The 19,810-nt window shown below is 46.3% G+C and overlaps 1 protein-coding gene across 2 annotated transcripts in view; it reads right to left on the reverse strand.

The window, feature by feature from the left end:
* The window catches only part of COLGALT2 (collagen beta(1-O)galactosyltransferase 2), a 47,728-nt gene that overhangs the window by 16,107 nt on the left and 11,811 nt on the right, over positions 1–19,810 (reverse strand). The window contains exon 2 of one of the 2 annotated variants that reach the window (XM_042033961.1): positions 1,419–1,529. The exons of the other annotated variant lie outside the window; for it this stretch is intronic. Within the exon in view, the coding sequence (XP_041889895.1) occupies positions 1,419–1,529 (111 nt within the window). The remainder of the gene's footprint in view (positions 1–1,418; positions 1,530–19,810) is intronic. 2 annotated transcript variants of the gene reach the window in all.

Raw genomic sequence — 19,810 nt, forward strand, 5'->3', positions numbered from 1 at the left:
AGAAAAAAAAAAGAAAGAAAAAAAAGAAAAAAGGGAAAAAGGGAAAAAGAAAAAAGTAGTTCCCTTGCTGCCTTCATTATGAAAGCAAAACAGCATTAGAGTCACCTCAGGCAACCCAGGAGAGGTTTTGAGGGAGAATAATTCCAAGTTCTGTGCTGGCATGAGCACAGAAGGCATCAGAGAACAAGCAGTGCCACAGTTTTCTGACGACCCAGCAAAGCAGCACCATCCAACCCAGGAGTTGCTGCGGCAGCAGAGAGGGGACCCCTCCAAAGTGACCTGCAGCTCACTGACCCCACCCAACCTCAGGTACAAACTCGTCTGCCCTCTGCTAGGCTGCAAATCCAGCTCCCCTCGGCCCAGCAGAACCAGCAGAGCTGGGATGTGAAGATGAAGACAGCCGGGACTCCCCTGGGCTCTGGGCATTATTAGGAACTGTTAACACATCCCGGGAACAGCTCCTAAATCTTCCAACACCTGGCCCCACAGGCCCCAGCACAGCAGCAAAGTCATGTGCATGGCTCTGCCTTCAGGATCAGCCCCAAAAGCAAAGGCTTTTTAACAAAGATGGAAGGGAACTCATGAGCAGATCCCAATGAGGAATAAAAATCCAGGAGTCTGAAACAGTGCCAGTGTAAGTCAGGGAAGGAACTAAGAATTTCAAAAGCTTTTTGCAGACCTTAAAAAGCACCAAGTTTGGCAGGATGAAGAAAACTCAATTCAAATGAAAGGATTAAAAATGTCAATAAAACCAGCATTCCCTGGGGGTTTGTACCACAAACTCCCCATCACTGCAGCGAGGAACTTGAATATAAAAGCAAGCCTAAAGGAAGGGGAAACTGATGTAATTTTCCTTGATGGAAGAAACTGAAAACAGAACAAACCCAGGAACAGCTGATCCTAAAAATAAACAAAAATTAAAGTAATAAAAATCCAACACACCATATTTCAAAGCAATGGTCCTGCAAGTCATGCAAAAGCATAATATGTGGAATTAAATCTAGTTCTCTGGCTCAGCACTTACTGAATACTTGATGTCTCAGAGCTTTCATAGATGCTATGGAATGGGCTATAATTTTTATGCTTCCTTGCAAATAAAGAATGATAGTTTTGATTCCCTGTAGCTCTTGATGTAATTTGTTTACCATGCAAAGAGAGCAGCTACAGATGCTAAATAACTGAATGGAAAATACTTTCTTCCACAAAATTCTGCATGAGGTGCTTCACTGAAGTCAGAGACCTTTCTACAGAGACCTTATCTTACCTTTTTCCATAAGAACACAATTTTAATGGGACAGATCCCAGAAAGCAAAGAAACCACATTTTAATGCTTGGACATTTAGTACAACTCCCAGTTTGGAAAGTGAAAACCTCGGGAATTTGGGCTGTGCAACCAAGAGCCCCTCCCAGGTACTCACGGGGGTTCCTCCATGGGCCTCCACTCCACATCGTGGTACAGGTGCTGCACATTCTTCAGCCACTCCCTGAGGATTGCTGTGGTGTTGTCAATGTTGTGGTCAGTGGCTGCCCTGGCAAAGCAAGAGCAAAGGGAGCACGTTAGCACTAGGTTTGTGCCTTTGCTTTACCATGGAGTGCTCTGTCCAGTCCAGCCACCGGAAAAGACAACATGCAGTCGGGGTTTAACCCCAGCTGGCAACTGAGTACCACCACTGTGGGATGGGGAGGGGAATAAAGCCTGTGGGTTGAGATAAGAACCATTGAATAACTGAAACAAGTAACTGAAATGTGCTCTTAGTGGAGGGAAGGGACACAGTGCTCGCTGAAGAATGGTTTTTTCCCTCAGGGTTAAGCTGAACAGACTGGAACAGGAGGCACAGATTCACATCCCTGACAGCAATCCCATGGAAATGGCTCCCACAGGGGCCACACGCTGCTCTCTGCCTGGGACGCTCAAGCCTTCAGGTCACAGGACAAGTGAGCCAAGTCCCATCCCAGCTGCTCCTCCCCAGCTGCCTTCCCTGGGACCAGGGCTTTGCACACCCAGCATGGGGCTGTGGCAGATCCCACAACAAATCCTGTCACTGAAAGGGCTGCTCATTTTTCCTAGCTGGAATGGGCAGGAAAGCACAGACCCATGGCAGAACACAGCTCAGCAAACTCCACTGGGAATTTATAATCCCTTCATATTCCTCTGGGAGTATAAATAGTCCCACAAGGTCCGGTGCAGACAGTAAAGACAGTGTGAAACACATCACTGAGGGGAGGTTGCTGGAAGCCCCCCTCAACTGCTATACATTTCTTGTTTCATCCTCCAGCTCGAGAGACCCAAAGACACTTCCCAGACAATCCTTCATCTTACTTAAAGCCAGAACTCCCTGTAGCCAGGGAAGGACATGCAGAAAGGAGCCACATCCCAAACCCTACAGCTACTCCAAAACTATTTCAGGAAAATACCTCCACTCCAAGTCACCGTATGACCCTACAGATGAAAACCAGGGCATGAACTCTTTTCAGCTTGTGCAACAGGAACATACCATTCCCATGCAGTCTAGCCCGCTTTAAATTAAAAAAGAACCAAGAACTTGGATTTTCAGTTTATTTATAATCAGAACACCACAATCACTTAAGGCCAGGAGGCTTATTTGTTGAATATTTATTCCTGTCTGTTGAAACAATAAATAGTGAAAGTTCAGTAAGTGAAGAGGCTGGTCCCTGTGTCATTAACTTCTCTCCTGTGACAGAGCAAGGCTGGGCTTAGTCATGGCTTCAGGGTTTGCTTTCGACGAAGACTGTGGCTCATGCTGCACTGCAGATCTAGTTTGCAACAATGTTCAAACTGGACTAAAACAGTCAAAGCGTTGACTTGGTGTAAGTCCAACTTGCTCCATGTGTTTTATTGGATGAAGCTCATTCCCTGGAGCATTTCATGCACTTCCTTGGGCTCCCACAGTCACCAAGGCATTTCACGTCTCACTCTGCTTTCCTCCCACGTTCCCGCTGCACAGTCAGCGAACAACAGCTCCACAATTCCTAAAATACCAGAGAATTGGGAAAACGGCTTCATGTTCATGGTCATCACTGGAGCTGCAGTGGCACCAAGAAGGTGGTACTGGGGCCACACTGCAATTGGGCATCACACAAACGAGGCCAAGACGACCGCGGCCACCCTGGGGAATGCCGAAGGTCATCCCACAACATCTTCTTTTCCAGGTACAGACCAGCCTTAAGGACCACGGAGACCCTTAAAGTAAGCACATAGCTCCCACAGAGTCAGGTCCACGTGCCTCTTTCCTTCAGCAAGCCTTATCCCATTCTTTCTAACCTCATCCCAGTCCTTCTAACCTCACATAATATCAGTGGGGACATATGAAGGGCTACAGTCTGGGCAGGGAAAGGGGAAACTTCAGCTGCATACATGTCAAATTAATCTCAGTTTTATGTTGGCTGCTCCCATCTCAGCCAGGAGATCCTTCTCCATTCAACTTTGTGCACACACAAGGCCAAAATGTTTTAGATGGGGAGCTGTTTGCAGGGATGTGCAACAGAAACCAAGAGCTCCCAAATGAAACATGAATTTCCTGGACAACGCGGAAATGTAGAGTCATTCGACCTCAGAGAAAAGGATTACCATGATGGAAAGCTGTTTCCTCAGTTGCTCAGAGTTGTTTCATTAAGCCCAAATCTCTGACTAGCAGAAGAAACCCTGAAGTTGAATGACAGCGATTGGGAGAGTTAGAGCAAGACCTTTGCCTCTCCAAGCACAACAAGGGTGTTGAAGGATGCTCCTCCTATCACACCTGGAGTACTCCATCCTGGTAGGGCAGCAGACCCTTGAAAAAATTCACCCTGGAAGACACAACCAGCCAACATTCTCCAGCCATAAGTGAGATGCACAAATGGGAGCTGAAGGGATCTCTAGATCTACCTACAAGGAATCTGCTGGAAGAAAATGGCATTTTCCAACCCAAACCATTCCATGATTCTATGACTTCACTGCCCAGGCTGTCATGGTGATACAAGGAAGGTAAATTCACATCCCAGTAGACCTCTTGAAGACATGGATGAGCCAAGGCTCTGGCACAAAGGAGGGACAGCTGTCTCCAGGACTGTCCACCCAGCAGCATTTCTAAGCCCAAAAGTCCTCAAAGGCAATAAAGTTTGTTCCACCCTGGATGAAACATGCCCTATGACTAGCAGTTTGGCAAACCTTTGTTTTTCCAGCTTTGAGCTCAAAAAACCCAACCAAAAAACACCCCAAAGCAAACCAAACAACCTCTCCCCCAAAACCCAAACAACCAAGCCATTACAAAAGCAATTATCACTATTAGTTCCAGAATAATTAATTTAAGATCAAACAGTATCAGCACTGACTCCTTCTGTAGTATGTGAACCAATCCACCTTCCCCCCAGAAAAAAATAGCAGCTCTGGTGTTTAGAATAGCACTGTGTGGAAAAACAGGCACATACTTTATTTTTCCCTTTTTTTTTTTTTTTTTTTTTTTCTGAAATGACAACCCCTGCACAAGAAAAACAAGCTAATTAAAATGTGAGCAGGACTTCTCACTGGGAGCAAGAGCTCCTCAAGCCCTGAGAGGCACATCAGGACACTCCACATTATAAACACTTCTTCTGCAGCACTCTAGCACTTCAAGAAGCCAAGTACACAGCTAAGACTTCAGTTTGGTGGTAAGAACACAGCACACAAGAGATGCTATCACCTCTGCCCACTTGCCTGTCCTGAAAAAGTGTTTTTACTAAATCCTCTTATCCTTACTGGTGCATGATCTGCACTTGACAGGACGAAGAGAGTGGATCACTGCAACCCAACTCCACTCAGCTCACCAGGAGCATGGCTTGGCCACATGGCCCTTAGACTAAGGCAGTGCCTGGATTTTTGGGTGTATTTTCTGAAAGCAGGTTGGTGAGCACAGCACCATTATATGTGTGAGAGTCTATCAGCAATACTGTTGACCAGGCATTAGGTTCAAATCCTGTTTTTTGAGTGGATGGGCAACACCATTTTCAAGAGCTGATTAAAAACATCTAGAATTTAAAGAAAAAAGGTCCCCTACAAGATTTATAACCTAAAGCCTGTGCAACAGAACAAGGAAAAAATGGAGGAAAAAAAATTCTAATTCCTCCCACTCTTTTCAGAAAGAAAGTTTAATAAATAGACCAGAACATGACTCCAGATGGACACCTCTATTCCAGTAACATGGCAGCTTTTCCCCCTCAGATTTAAACCCATTTCCAATAAACAGAAGTTAAATTTTTGAAAAGTTTGAGTGAGAACATAATGTTCATGCTCATATAGGGGCTTCTGTTGATATAACGACAACCACTTCAGTATTTACTTTGGCTCTGACCAGGAGTCGTACCATGGACACAAGCCCTCATTGTTCACGCTGAGTGAAATACCCCCTCCCAAAAAAACTCATGGATAGTGCACAGTGGAAAATCCAAGCATGACACTAAGAACCTCCTGTTTAAATTAAGTAATGTGAGTAGCAGTATATGAGGAAAATGGCTCCTTTCACAAACTGCTCATATTTTTAGCTTGATAATGTCTCCTCAAATTATGTTTGCAAGGAGGAGTTAATTTAGGATTTGATGGTTGTTCTCCTCTTTTCCTCCCCAAAAAGGGAATCAAAAATAACAATCTCCCTTTTCATGTCTTCACACTCTGGCCTGTTCTCCCAAGCTATTTAGTTTATTTACCTCATGCATGGGTCAGAGGAGAAAATTTTCACCTTCACCATCTGTATAGGAAAAATACTAGAGGACAAAATGCACCCTGTGCACCGCTGGCTTGTCAGAGTAGGGGTCATGCTGTGACACAAGCTGAGGCAAACTCCACAGCCAGGGCCCTGCAGTAATTTTCCTACTGAATTTAACATTTACCACCTTTTCCCTTTGGCAAACAGGGTGGGAGGGACGGCTTCGGGGTCAGTGCTTCACCTTCAAGCAGGGCAGAGCTGAGTCAGGACTGGAGGCAGCCAGCTTTCAAAACCAAAAGCAGTAAGGAGGCTCCTTTCCCTTTCTGTCAGTGTTTTGAACACTGCTGGGCTTGAAGAGGGTATTGGGTTCACCCATTATGGCTGTGAGGGCCAAACCTGGACACCCAGGTTCAAGTGGGTCCTTCCTGTCACTCCACTGAGAACATGCAAAGGATGACAGTGGTCAGGATTCTCCTGATACCGGGGTTGCACTGAAAGTGGTTCACAGGAAGAGGATGCACATGGCTTTCCAGGGCTCCTGATGCTTCCACACGCTGCAGAACTAAGTTGTGAACGCAACCAAGTCCCAGGAAACCCCAGAGATACCCATTTTAACTGTCTCCCTTGGTTCCTCTCTGCCTGCAGGGATTCAGTTCACCCACAAGGCTTGTTATAGGATGTGGTCCAATACTGAGTTCAATTGAAGCAAGAGCCATAGGTTGGCCACGTGCCCGTAACCCACAGGGTCTCCTCCAAAGCAAAGCCCAAAGTCAATCAAAAGCCTGTCAGTAGATCATTCCTAACAACTGTGACACAGAAACTGGTGACAAAAGCACCAGTAACTCCCCTTGGCCATTTTCCACAAAGCTGAGAAGCAATAAAATATTCAGAGAGAGGTTACAGCTCAAACCAAAGCGATGGAGGAAGCACATTTCTGTGTGCTCTGTTCCAGAACTTGTGCTAGCAGAGGTGCTCAAATATTCAAGGACAAAGTTCAGCCCTCAGAGCAGGACTCAGCATCTTCCTGAGCACCTTCTGAGCTGAGCCAGCAGCAACAGGCACTGCACAGGGGGTTCCCCCAGTGCTCTGGGCAGGCTCCAAGGATTTCAGGTCCCAGAGCATTGGAAAATCCACACCATTTCATCTAGCCCCAGCCACTATTAATAATTTACTCCAGCAGGCCTGTGTTTCTTACCACAGCACTTATGACACACAATGAACAGGGCACAGGATAGGAGTTTTAACCTCTGAATTGTTTAGATCCTGCATAAAATCCTTTGGCTTTCAGTCCCTTGAGGCAGCCCCAAGAGCTCCTGGTCTGAGCGGCGCTAAGCTCCTGTCACCCAGGCTGCTCATGCTGGGTGTGAGATCAGCCCAGCCAAAAATAACTGAAAAAGCAGAGTCCAGCCACAGAGCCCCAATGAGTCAAACATAAATTTGGATTTGGATTTCTCAAAACAAGCGGTAAATAAAGTAACAGACGAGTCATTTCTCCCTGCTCTTTTTGTCTGAAAGCTGCCAGGCTTAGAAAACCAAGTCAAAATATAACCCCCCCCAAAGTGGCAGTTTCCGCTGTGAGCCAGGGATGAATTACCTTGACTAGAAAACAATGCAGCTAGAAGAGAGTGGAAGAGAAGGGGTGGATCCTAAAGAGGAAGGAAAAAAACTCAAAACAAGACAGAAGCAAAACACTTCTGAAGCACAGTAAGAGGGATTTAATTTCAGCTGCGAAAATGTCTGTTTTTACCACAGATCAAGACCCTGGAAGTGTCCAAGGCTAGGCTGGATGGGGCTTGGAGCAACCTGGGCTAGTGGAAGGTGTCCCTGCCCATGGAAGGGGGTGGAACAAGATGAGCTTTAAGGTCCCTTCCAACCCAAACCATTTGATAGTCTATTACATGATTTTAAATGGAGTTACTGTCAACTACTCCATGTTCTCCTGTCCAGGATCTTCCCCAAAAGCAACAAACCAAGCAGGGCTCCCTGTATCTTTCCAGCAGGGCTCCCTGTATCTTTCCAAACACTCCCTCACCAACAGGCAGATATGGCTCTTGCTCACCCAGCAGAGACAAGACTCAGGTAATACATGATTTTCTTTTTCTGGTCTGCCAGCCCTACCTCACGTCTGTGAATTTGAGACTCAGTATCTCGAATCTCCCAGGTACCAGTGGGATCAGGGATAACATGCCATGAGACAGCTCCCAATAATGCAGTCCAGAGACTCTGGACAGATCCAAACCATCTAAATCACTTATTTTAGCACAGTTATGCTCGCACACTTCATTAACAGGGCCTGAACATTCAGCCCCAGTTCAAAGAACTGTTTAAGCATTTAAATAAGTTGCCAAAATTCTAATGTATGTATAAGACTTTTTGGCTTCGTACGGACTTCGCATTTATTCTAGGGTTTCCTTAATTAAGGACAGATTTTTGGAAGTACCTTCTTCTGTTTTTTATTTTAACTTGGTCCCCAAACCACCTGGGCCCAGATGGGTGTCAGAGAGCTGCGTGGGAGCTTGGAACCAGCAACATAAGCAGCACTGCTCCCTGGGCTGGGCAGCTGTACAAGAACAGGACCTCACAGCACAGGAATGCAGCACACAGGGCTCCCCTCTAACTCTTTCCCCGTGCCCTTCAGCAGCTGTGGATAATGGATTTTGCTGGCAGCAGCACTGATTTTAAAACCTTCAATGGTCTTCCAAGTCCAAGTGAATGACTCACAGATGTATGTAAGTGTGTACATACTTCTGTACACACCAGGATCTTTGCTCTTTCCATGCTACCTCAAGAAATACCTCACTTTCTTGTCCCTCACTCCCCACGACAAATCACGGAATCCCAGAATGATTTGGGTGGAACAGACCTTAAAGCCCATCCCATCCCCTGCCATGGGCAGGGACGCCTTCCATGATCCCAAGTTGCTCAAGCCCTGTCCAGCCTGGCCTTGGACACTTCCAGGGATGGGTCAGCCACAGCTTCTCTGGGTAACCTGTGCCAGGGCCTCCCCACCCTCATTGTAAAAAAATTCTTCCTTATATCTAATCTAAATCAACCCTTATGGCTCCCTCATGCTAAAAGTCAAAAATTCCTGTGTAACAGCTTCCCTGTTCCATGCAATAGGAATTCTCCCACAGTGCAAAGGAGGTTCCTGCTGCTTCAATCCCAAGTCCTCTCTCCGTCTTGTTTTAGTTCCCCCCCTTCTCACCCTGCTGCTAAGCTTTAAAAGAAACTAAAAACCAGCTGCACCTTGTGAGTATTTCCAAGCAGATTTGGCTTCAAGGGAACAAGTCCCCTAAGGGAAGCCCTGCAAATCCCATATATGCAGGATCAGGGTGGTGACTGGCCTCTGAAATCAGTTGTTCAAAGGAGGAATTAATTGCAACAGTTGAGTAATTTCTGAAAGGATAGCTTGTTCCCAGCAGCTAACTCAGACACCAGCTGATGCAGCTGTTTGAGATTAATGCAAGTGTGTAAGGCACTGGGCAGGAACACTGAGATTTAGAAATATTCTTGGCGCTGCTAACAAAAAAATGGATGGGTTTCACATTTAGGTGCTCAGTACCACTGATTTTTCCACAGTCACACTGATATATGGGCCTGTACCACATTGCCAAGGGTCCCCCAAAACAGAAGCACCTGAAAAGCTCTGGGTCTCCGCACCAAGCCTGCAGACAGAGCAGTGCAAAGGTACCAAAGCCTGCCTCACCCCTGGTGAGAACACTCACACCATGGACCACCAGACACCCAGCAGGGAGGGAAACACAGACCCAAGTCCTTTAGTAGCTTACTTTTTAAATTTATGGGCTTCTTTTTTCCCCCCCAGAAAAAGTCAGAAGCTTGTCCTACAAGTACCAGTAAGCACCCAGTGCTGCCTCCCTGTCCCACACCAGCCAACAAGAGCTTTCACCAGCTCTACACAAAATCATAGAATCACAGAACCATTGAATTGTTTGGGTTGGAAGGGACTTTGAACTCATCCCATCCTCCCTGCCCGCCATGGGAAGGAACACCTTCCATTAGTCCAGGTTGCTCTAAGCCCTGTCCAGAGATGAACAGGATTAGCGGAACATAACCAAGTTATGTGGGTGAGGCTGGTATGTTCCATTCTTCCCAACTGTCTAAGAATGTACCCTTCCAGACAAGACATTTTTAAGAACTCTTGACTAAAAATATGAAATATGACTTCATTACAAATCAGTTTTCATTCTAAACATCCTACAAGACTTGAAGTAATTTCAACACACAGAGAAACACATTCTTGCTGGAATACTGTGTAATTAAATGACTACAACAAGTCATTTTTCATCTCTTGTCCAGTGCCGGCTGACAGAAACAATGTAAGAAATTAGGGAACGAAAACAGAATTATTTTAATTCACGTCATTAATTTGGAGTTCAAGTGGCAATGAGAAACACACCAAACTAATTCTGGAGCAAAGGATAACTTCTTTTACCAACTGAGAATCTGCTCTGTGATGTGGAAACTGGCAGGATGTTTCGTGTGACACTGGAGAGCTTTACACAGTAACTGACCCTTTCACGTGAAAACTTTGCTGATAGGCAACAATAAAGCCATTCTTCATAAAGGTTTTCAGCTAGCTTTTCTTTGAGGCCATCACAAACCTAAAATAACAGAATAACAGAACAAGAGGAAGAGCTCAATGAGTGACAACAACAGTGTTCTCTGAGATGAACCCCAAATTTAGCATTTGTAGAAAAGGTCCAAAAGCATTTGGAGTAGGGAAATGTAAGAACAGGTCATAAACTGCTCTTCCTACAAACAAAGTGGCAAAGGATAATTGGCTATCCAGAAGGATTTTGCCTCTGGAGAGAGAAAACCAGCTATGTTTAGAAGGGCAGGAAATGCTCAAAGTTAAATAGTTAATGAAGACCAACAGTATTCCATATTTTCACATCAGAGTCCCTTGAACTTTCAAACTTTATCCACAGCTTGATGCAAAGGTCACCAAAACACAGATTTCTTTCCCCGGCAGTGCCCTTCAAAACACAGCTCACCAGCCTCCTGAGGGAAGCCCTGCACTCTGTTGAGTAATTTACAGTTTTTGTTAGAAGGCTTTCAACAATCCCTTTGCAGACCCTGCAACAGGACTGCCACCCCAACAGGTCTGTTTGAGGTCAGCTCTGCACTCAGGGCTGATCTCCATCCACACCCTGTACCTCTCCAGTGGACCAGGAATTCCTTTGTTGTTGCTGCAGGCTGAATAGGACTGTCAACAGGACAAGAGCAGCAAGCCCTCCACAGCTGTCTCCGGCAGGCTGCTACCTGCCTCCATACTCAGGTGCACAGAGACATCCTGAAGAAAATCTCAACAGTAAAGCATTTGGTGTATGTGTGATGATTCTTGAAAAAATGTGGCACAAAAGCTGGGAGACACCTTACAGCTCAGCAGGGCTGGATGTGTGCATCCAGGGAAACGCTCACTAAATAACAGCTTGAAAAATGCCACCTTCACAGGCTTTGCAGTCACATTGCAGGGGTCCACGCTAGACCTGCAGAACTGACTGTGGCACCTCGTGCTTTTCTGTGCCCACCTCCAAGAAGGCTCCTTTGACCAACACACAGAATATGCTGAGTTGGAAGGGACCCACAGGGACCATCCAGTCCAACCCTTGTCCCTGCACAGACACCCCAAGAATCCTACCCTGTGCATCCCTGGGAGCGGTGTCCAAACGCTCCTGGAGCTCCGGCAGCCTTGGGGCCATGCCCATTCCCTGGGGAGCCTGGGCAGTGTCCCAGCACCCTCTGGGGGAAGAACCTTTCCCTGATCTCCAGCCTGATCCTCCCCTGACACAGCTCCAGCCATTTCCTCAGCTCCTGTCACAGGTCACAGAGAGTGAAGAGATCAGTACTTGCTTCTCCCCTGCCCCTTGTGAGCTATACAGTCAGAGAAGGCTGAGACCCACATGTGCCCCACTGACACATGTCCATTCCACCAGAGTAACAATCGGCCCTTGCCCACAAAGGCCTGGAAAAGGGGAGTTAGAGGCAGGAAGAAAGTCTGGACTCAAGACATTGTCCCAAGCTTGGGGCTGCCCTAGAGCAGCAGCCTCACCACAGAATCACCCAGTACAATACCAGCAATGCATCCCAGGAGCATCCCAGCAAGTCCCAGCAGGCTGGGACAGTTCCTTAGCACTCCTGGGATGATGATCCCAGTGCGAAGTGTTATATTCCTGATGCACCACCCTATGGAAAAGTCTAAACGCAAGAGACAGCAAGAACAAATTGGAGGACATTTGGCTGAAGGACTCCTGGCCCTGGTAAGCTGTCCCCCAAGAGAGCAGAGGGGACCAGCCCTGGACTCCCCCATCTGCTGGCAGTGTACACACAGGGTGTCTGCCCACATCTTCCCTGCTCCAGCACTGGAGCTGCTCACAGAAGTGAGCTTGGCTGAGCCCACACTACAAACAATCCCCCAGCTAATTTGCACTCAGAAATATGACTCTGCACTTCTCCATGAAAGGGCTCACTGTCTGGGCATGGAGAGGGCTGCAGCAGCAGCATGTGCCAGATGAATGGATTGTTACAGACACACGGAGAAATACCAGCGTCGCCGTCAACGCGCACAGGGTTGTTGTCAAACCAACAGCTCTTTCTGCCATGCTCTCACAGAGGTAGCTGTGCCAAGTTTAAAGATTTGGAGCCCGAGAGAGAGTTCCAGGCTTGCCTTACACAGGCAAAAGCAGTTACAACAATTTAATTTTTTCCGCACTGCTTATGCAGTGAAACTTTCCAACCCAAGGATCTGCAATGCCCCCACCAGGAGCGGATGATACAGAACACAGACCAACCTAAGCCCAGTCAGGAAGGGCAATTCCATCCCTGCCCCTAGAGCTGATTATCCTCAGGGTGTATTGTACCAGGTACCACTTACCAATGAGAAGCTGTGGCTGGCCATGGATTCCTGGAAGTGTGCAAGGCCAGGCTGGATGAGGCTTGGAGCAACCTGGGACAGTGGAAGGTGTCCTTGCCCATGGCAGGGTGTAGGACTGGATGGGCTTTAAGGTCTGTTTAAACCCAAACCTTTCTGTGATTACAGAAGCAGACAAAGTCAGCGAGACTTTTTCCAAAGTAATTCAACTTCAGGGTAGCTTGAGAACAGTAGTTTTCAAACTGTGATCAGCAGATGTCTGTGAACTATTTCTAGTTTGCTTGTGAAAGGTAATAAAAAATCTATCATACCCTGTCAATGTTTGCGATGCAGCACAGGAAAAACATGTTTGGTTTATGCTCAGCCAATGGAATACCATTCCCCTTTCACTGCTGCTGGAAGAGTCAGAGCCAACACCCTCCCCAGGATCAACACTGCCCACTAAAACCTCAGTGTGATCCTCAGCACTGTCTCAGCAGGCAGCACAATGAGCTGTCTGTGCACCCAGAAACTCATGGAGCTTTAGACACTAAGAATAACTTCAGTTTATTCTTACACAGCAAGATAACAGGGCCAAGGCTGGCACAGGCACATCATAAACACTCCTGCTCTCCTCGGCAGGCTGTGAATTACTGGCTGCTTGCAGGAAAACCGGGCAACTTTAAGGATGGTAAAATCCCAGGTGTTTATAACATGTAGTACAGACACAGAGGAATAGAAACAGAAGTAAATTTCTTGACTGCTTCTTCTACAGCCTCTGTACAAGCAAGTCAGTTACCTTTGAGATTAAAAATGTTAGCACAGAATCTGCTTTCAAAATACAGTCAGGAGGTACAGCAAGAAAAGTCAACCAAGGATCTGTAACAAATTCCTCATGAGGAGGAGAGCTGCCATGTTTTACATCTTGTATCTCACAAGGGACCCAGGCACTGCCCTAGATCACAGCAAGCCTGCAGGCAGGATGGCCTTCCTCCTGCTGCTGGAGCACGTCCTCTTCTGAGCTCCAGGGCTGTCCCAAGGGGCAGCCAACCCACCTACTGTACAGGGGCTTTCTAACATGAACCCCTGGACTGGTCATGGTTGGACTATTAGGAAAAAGTTCACTGAGAGGGGTGTCACTGGAACAGGCTCCCCAGGGAAGTCATGTCACCAACCCTGAGTTCAAGGAGATTCTCGGTGAAGCTCTCTGACACACAGTTTAGTTTTAGGCAGCACTGTGAGGAGCAGGGAGTGGGACTCCATGATCCTTATGGGTCCTTCCAACTCAAGGTGTTCTGTAATTCTATTCTGTAACTGTATTTCTGCAGGGATCAATCAAGTCTGCAGGGAAGGGAAAGCTTATCCTCACTTTTACAGCCAGACCACTGCATCCATTAAGTCTTTTCCAACCTTAATGATTCTATGATTCAAGGTTTTGCCTAGAGCACAGCATGAGGTGAGGCAAGGAGTGGGACTGATCTGTCCACAGCCAGCCTGGCCCCTCACCACGTAGCCCAGCAGTCCTGGGCACCCCAGCCAGCCTCTGGGCCAAGAGCAAGGAAACAAGAACATGCTGGTAGAAACCAGGAAAAATCCTGGTCCCAGAGCTCCAGGGGGAGCTCTGGGGACAGCACAGCTCCACAGCTCAGACACGGATCCTAACCTCCAATGCAGGCTCCAGGTGCCATCTCACAGGCAAGTCACATCACAGCCAATAAGAGATTTGCATTACTGATCCCACTGAACACCGCCACCTGCTGAGGCATGTTCTTAAGTCACTCAGGCGTGTGGCTGATGGGAAGCCAGAGAATCCTAAATGGCCTGGGTTGGAAGGGATCTTAAAGCCCAGTCACTGTCACCCCTTGCCATGGGCAGGGACACCTTCCACTAGACCAGGTTGCTCCAAGCCCTGTCCAACCTGGCTTTCCTCGAAGTCACAGGGCTAACACCTCTCTCCAGCAAAGGAGAAGAATTTCTGCTTTAAAAACACTTTTCAATCTGACACACACTCTCAAAAACAAGTAAAGAAACTTCAAAACACAGTAGCAGAAGTTAGCCATGTACCAGTTGCTCCTGGAAAGACAGAGGCATGAAATCCATCCATGCTCCCTCCAGGTTCATCCAAAGATATCCAAGGTGCTGCTGCTGGTGGGAGCCACCTGAAGCTAATATTGTCCACAAAACACATATCCCAGGATGCTGCTGCCTGCCATATGATCTGGAAGGTGCAGATCAAGACAATCTGTCTTTAAGTCAAGACACATGCACCAGCTTTACAGTTGGCACTAACATTAAAAAGAACCATACAGAAAAGGTAATGCAAGAAAACTAAGTAAATCAAATGCTCAGCATGGTCCCAACTGGTTTGCCACTGTCTCTGAATGATAAAATGGCAAATGGCTGCAGAGCTTTCACCTCTACAGCAGGGAAGAGGTTTTCCCAATCCACAGGATAACCATAGGAGGAGACAGTTTGGGAGCCAGGCTGTCATTCTAGTGGAGAACACCTACAGAAGAGCTGGAGAAGGACTTTGGACAGGGGCCTGGAGTGACAGAACAAGGGGAATGGCTTCATGCTGACAGAAGGAAGGGTTAGATGGGATATTGGGAAGGAAGTTTTCCCTGTGAGGATGGGGAGGCCCTGGCACAGGGTGCCCAGAGAAGCTGTGGCTGCCCCTGGATCCCTGGAAGTGTCCAAAGCCAGGCTGGACAGGGCTTGGAGCAACCTGGGACAGTGGAAGGTGTCCCTGCCCACGGCAGGGGGTGGGACTGGACAAGCTTTAAGGTCACTTTCTGTGATCTTGCATAACACTGCACTCACCACCCAGGCTTTAGGGACTTACTCATGTCCCCTTCATGGATTTAATTAAATCAGACCCTGTTTCCAAGCACTTCAATGCCTCCAGGAAGCTCAGTCTCTTCAGCACATCATATCTTCACTGCACTGTTAAACTGAGTTTGATGCTTGAGGCCTGACTTTCCCCGTGTGTCCATCTTCCAAGCAATTTGCAGACCCTCCTCTTCACCACCTGCACAAAGCCTGGTCCCCCCCACCACCCAAGCACACAGAGGCTGTGCGAGGCACCAGCCAGGGTGATGCTCAGGGTGCAGTTTGTTCCACCCACACTCCACCAAGTGGCACAGCCAGAAGATAAAGCATCCAAGTTAGTCACAGACTCCAGAATATCAGATTTTTGCCTTTTCAAGGATATTCAGAGCTTCAGACAATACCCTTGAAAAGTAACCCAGCCAGAAATAACTCATTTAACCTCCCATATCCTGGGATCAAGGAATCAGCAACAAAAAAGCAGAACTAAAGTATCAACACTGGAGATCCAACCAGCTCTTTCTTCCCTCTCAGAATCAGCAGTTTAATAACCCGACCAAAGCATAATCCCAGTGAATCTACAAGACACACCTACAACACAGAGTATTTAACAACATCAGACCAGACATTTCCCCTGCTCCACTGCAAATTCACAGCACACAAACACAGCAGGTTTCATTACCCTCTCCCTGGCACAGGTTTCACTTGGCATAAAGGAGTTTATGCCAAACTTTGCTTTCACCAACACTAAACTAACACTTAGAGTCATCAGTGAGTTATTTTAGAGTTAGACTTTGCTGAAGCCAGCATGGAACTTGAGACTTCATAATTCTGGCTTAATTTTCCTCAAGTAGCCAGTTACCCTGGAAAACAGAGATTCTCTGAATTGCACGGAATGGTACACTACTTGAAAATAAATGGATTATGTCATATTTGCTGGAAAATGGCTGAAAATATTTTATACATAATTAAGAGAATAGAAAAACAACCACTGCAGCCAAGCAGGAAAAAATATATTCAGCATTTACAGACGAAGTCGACAGTTTTCCTGGATGTAACTTTGCCCATCCCATTTCAGATGAAGAAACAGCTGAAAAGGTGACAACCTCATATGCTGACAGGATTCTGAATAAGGGGGGAGGGAAAACACAACAAACACCATGCTGCTAGCATGAAATAATGAATTTATCTCAAGTTTTTCCAGACAGATTTTGCAGTGTTCTTGCTTTGAATGGCTAAGTGTACTCATCTGCAACATACCTCTGGGAATGAGGTGATGTGAATCACAGAGGTCAGAGGCCATGCCCAGAAGGTCCCCAAAACCCACAGCAAGGGTCTCAACCTTGCCCTGAGTCAGCACTATAGCTTCATTTTACAGAAAGGGAAACAAAACCAAAGAGATTAATGGATTTTCACAAGTCACAAAAAAAGGAGTGGGTATCAGGGCTGGGAATGATAAAATAAGCTCACACTCCTTCCAAAATACAGACTGAAATGAACTACAGATATCCAGCTTTTGTAGAGCAGTTTACTTAGTGCATCCACAGAGTACTTGTCAGACTAGTGGTAAATTTGTGGCCATGGCAATCTCAAGAACAACTTTTCCTCTGTGTTGCTTTTAAGAAACTCTCACAAGCTCACAGGCAAAATCTCTCTCTTCCCATCCAAGCATTTTGCCTTCAGCACTGAAAAATAACCCACTCTGGGCTTTTGGATATGGGGTTCTTGATTTTTAGGGTTTAGGGTTTTAAAGCAGTGAAGTACTAGCACTGGAGAGAAGAAAAAAATTTAAAAGCAAAGTATTTCTACTTTAAATTCCAAATACTTTGGGCTAGCTAAAATTTCTGGATCTGAACCTCTTCCATTTGTGATCTCATGTTTCACTCAGGGATACAGAAATCGACACGGCTTCTCCTATGGACACACGTGCTGGACACATGGCTGCTGTGGGGTCAACACATGAGACATACTATGGATGCCAGAGTCAGAACACATCCTCTCTTGGAAAAGACTGACTCTGGACTCAAATTGATGGAAAACTGGTGCTGTGCTGATGGCTGACTTAACTCTGAAGAGAGGACAAAGAAAAACAGTGAGGTCTTAACTCTAATCTTGCAAGCTAAAGGCTCTGCAGCCCTCTGTAAGTAATGCTGTACATTTCCCAGCTAAGGAAATGGGATCATGAAAACAGAGGGACACTTAGAGGATGAGATTGCTTCCTCTGCAGTACACAACATCACAATTCTCCCTTCTGCTGGTCTGTTCTCTTTGTGTGGATTTCAGGGAGCAATCACTGGAGAGGGAAAAATCTCAGGGAGCACCCACTGAAGATGGGCAAATCTCTGGGAGAGCTAAGCACTGAAGGCTGCATAAGCAAGTGTGGTGTGGAGAAGAATGCAAATGCACAATTTATTTTATCTCTCTAAGGTTTAATCCTGACCACAAATACACAGTTTGAGGATAGATAGTTTTTTCCCCCATCACTGCCTGTAAATTTACATCACTGATGTAAATAAAGAGAGGAAATGGGCACTCGGGTCTTTCAGTAGCCAGTCCCTAGGAAACTGGGTAACTGGAAGCCCCACAAAACACACGTGCCTGTATTCTGCAGAGCATGGTTCCTAACCATGCCTTTTTCCAATGGGAAAGATTCCCATTTTAGCTATCTCTATTCCAGGGGATGAAGTGCACAAGATAAAGTGTGTTCCACCCCCAGCACATCTGCAGGTGTTGGACTCGACCGTCCCCTCAGGGGACAGGGACAAGTCAGGGACATGTTCTGGCCCACGAGCCCTCGCATGCATCACCGTGCTTGTCCAGCAGCATTCCCAGGCCTGGACATTTCAGTTCCCTGGGGTTCTGAGGCAATTTCAAAGGCTGGAAAACTGGGTTTTTGGAATATCTCAGCACAAGGCATTGCTGTGGCAGGGCTGAAAGAGCAGAGAACGTCCAGCCTCAAGGAACCCAGAGTCCCTCTGCTGAGCATGCAGGAATCTAGTTCCAGGCTCTCCCTCTGCCAGGGATAAATGCCATCCTAACCCCAATCTCTGCACTTCACAGGGAATAGCAGATAATATGCCACAACTTCTTATATATTACAAAATATGCACCCGCCCCATACAAAATAACATAGACTGTCTTCGAAGACTTTAGGGTTTACACAGAGATGTGATGTATCAGCAGACAAATTGAAATCTAATGGCTTACTTTGTTTGCTCAAGCTATTAAGTTTTTTAGGAGTTATGTTCAAAGGTGTTCAATAGATCATTTAATATTACCTACTGTACAGTGCAGGCAAAGCATCACCTAATGGCCCCATATGGAATTCAGAGATTTAGCATCACCTGCTTGACTCAAAAAAACCCCACAAAAACAAAAACTCACCAAAAAACCAACCAACCAAAAAAAAACCAAACCAAAAACCCACCAAAAAAACCCCCACCAAACCCCATTCCGAATCAAAAAAAACCCCAAAACCCAAATAACCGAAACACCAGTACCTTTTTTTTTTTTTTAATTATTTTCATCTGAAACCATCTCAGATCCTTCTTCTGAAGCCTTTCAAATAATCCCTCAACAGCTCCATCTCAAATCCACACAATAGCAGCAACTGATGTGCAACATCAGCTGCTAGGGAACAGCTGATATGCCATAGAAGCACCAAGCCACTAGAGGGATTTCTTAAATACACGAAATAAAGATAGTTAATGGAAAAACTGAATTCTGTCTCCTTCAAGAAATCATTCTGCTCTTAAACTTCTGCCAGTTTATCAGCGGCTGCAGTTGGGTAGAACCTTTGTTTTGAGGAGGTTCATTAACCTCTTCAGATCATGTAACCCAATACAAGATCTAATGAGCTGGAATCCAGGGGTTTGGGCTCTTTATTTTGGTTTCTTCTAAGTATATTCTTAACTTCTATACCAGCACAGAACTGGAAGAAATATACCTTTGTTGGGTCAGGAGACCTGGAAGAAATACATCCTCCTGAGCAGGAAAGGCTGGAGGTTTGGTCCAGCTATGTGTCCGAACTATTAGAACCAGATGTTTTCCTTAACCTCTGGGTTGTCCCAAAGATGTCTTTGTAGTACCCAACAAGCCACACATCTGCAGGAGCAACAGGAGCCTGGTCAGCTTTGTCAGGTGGGCGATTACTGCTGGGAAATGTAACACACCATCATTTCTTCTTGGAGATCTCAGTCTACTTAAGATGTAAAAGATCTGAAGCAGATCTCTGAGGGACACTGACTTTATTCTGGCTGTAATCTGTGATTCTGATCCATGTGCAGCAACAAGTTCTCCACCTTGCAATAGAGCAACAGAGCAAACCTGAAGGTGGCTGAAGCTCTCCACAGGTAGAATCAACCAACACCACTGCACAATGAATTGGTGAGTGTAGGAAAGAAACCCTGCTTAGCCCCAGCCTAGCCCTGAACAC

This window comes from Corvus kubaryi, unplaced genomic scaffold, assembly GCF_017639235.1.
Source record: "Corvus kubaryi isolate FWS band 111438036 unplaced genomic scaffold, C.kubaryi_AGA036_p1.0 37361, whole genome shotgun sequence".
Taxonomy (NCBI): Eukaryota; Metazoa; Chordata; class Aves; order Passeriformes; family Corvidae; genus Corvus; species Corvus kubaryi.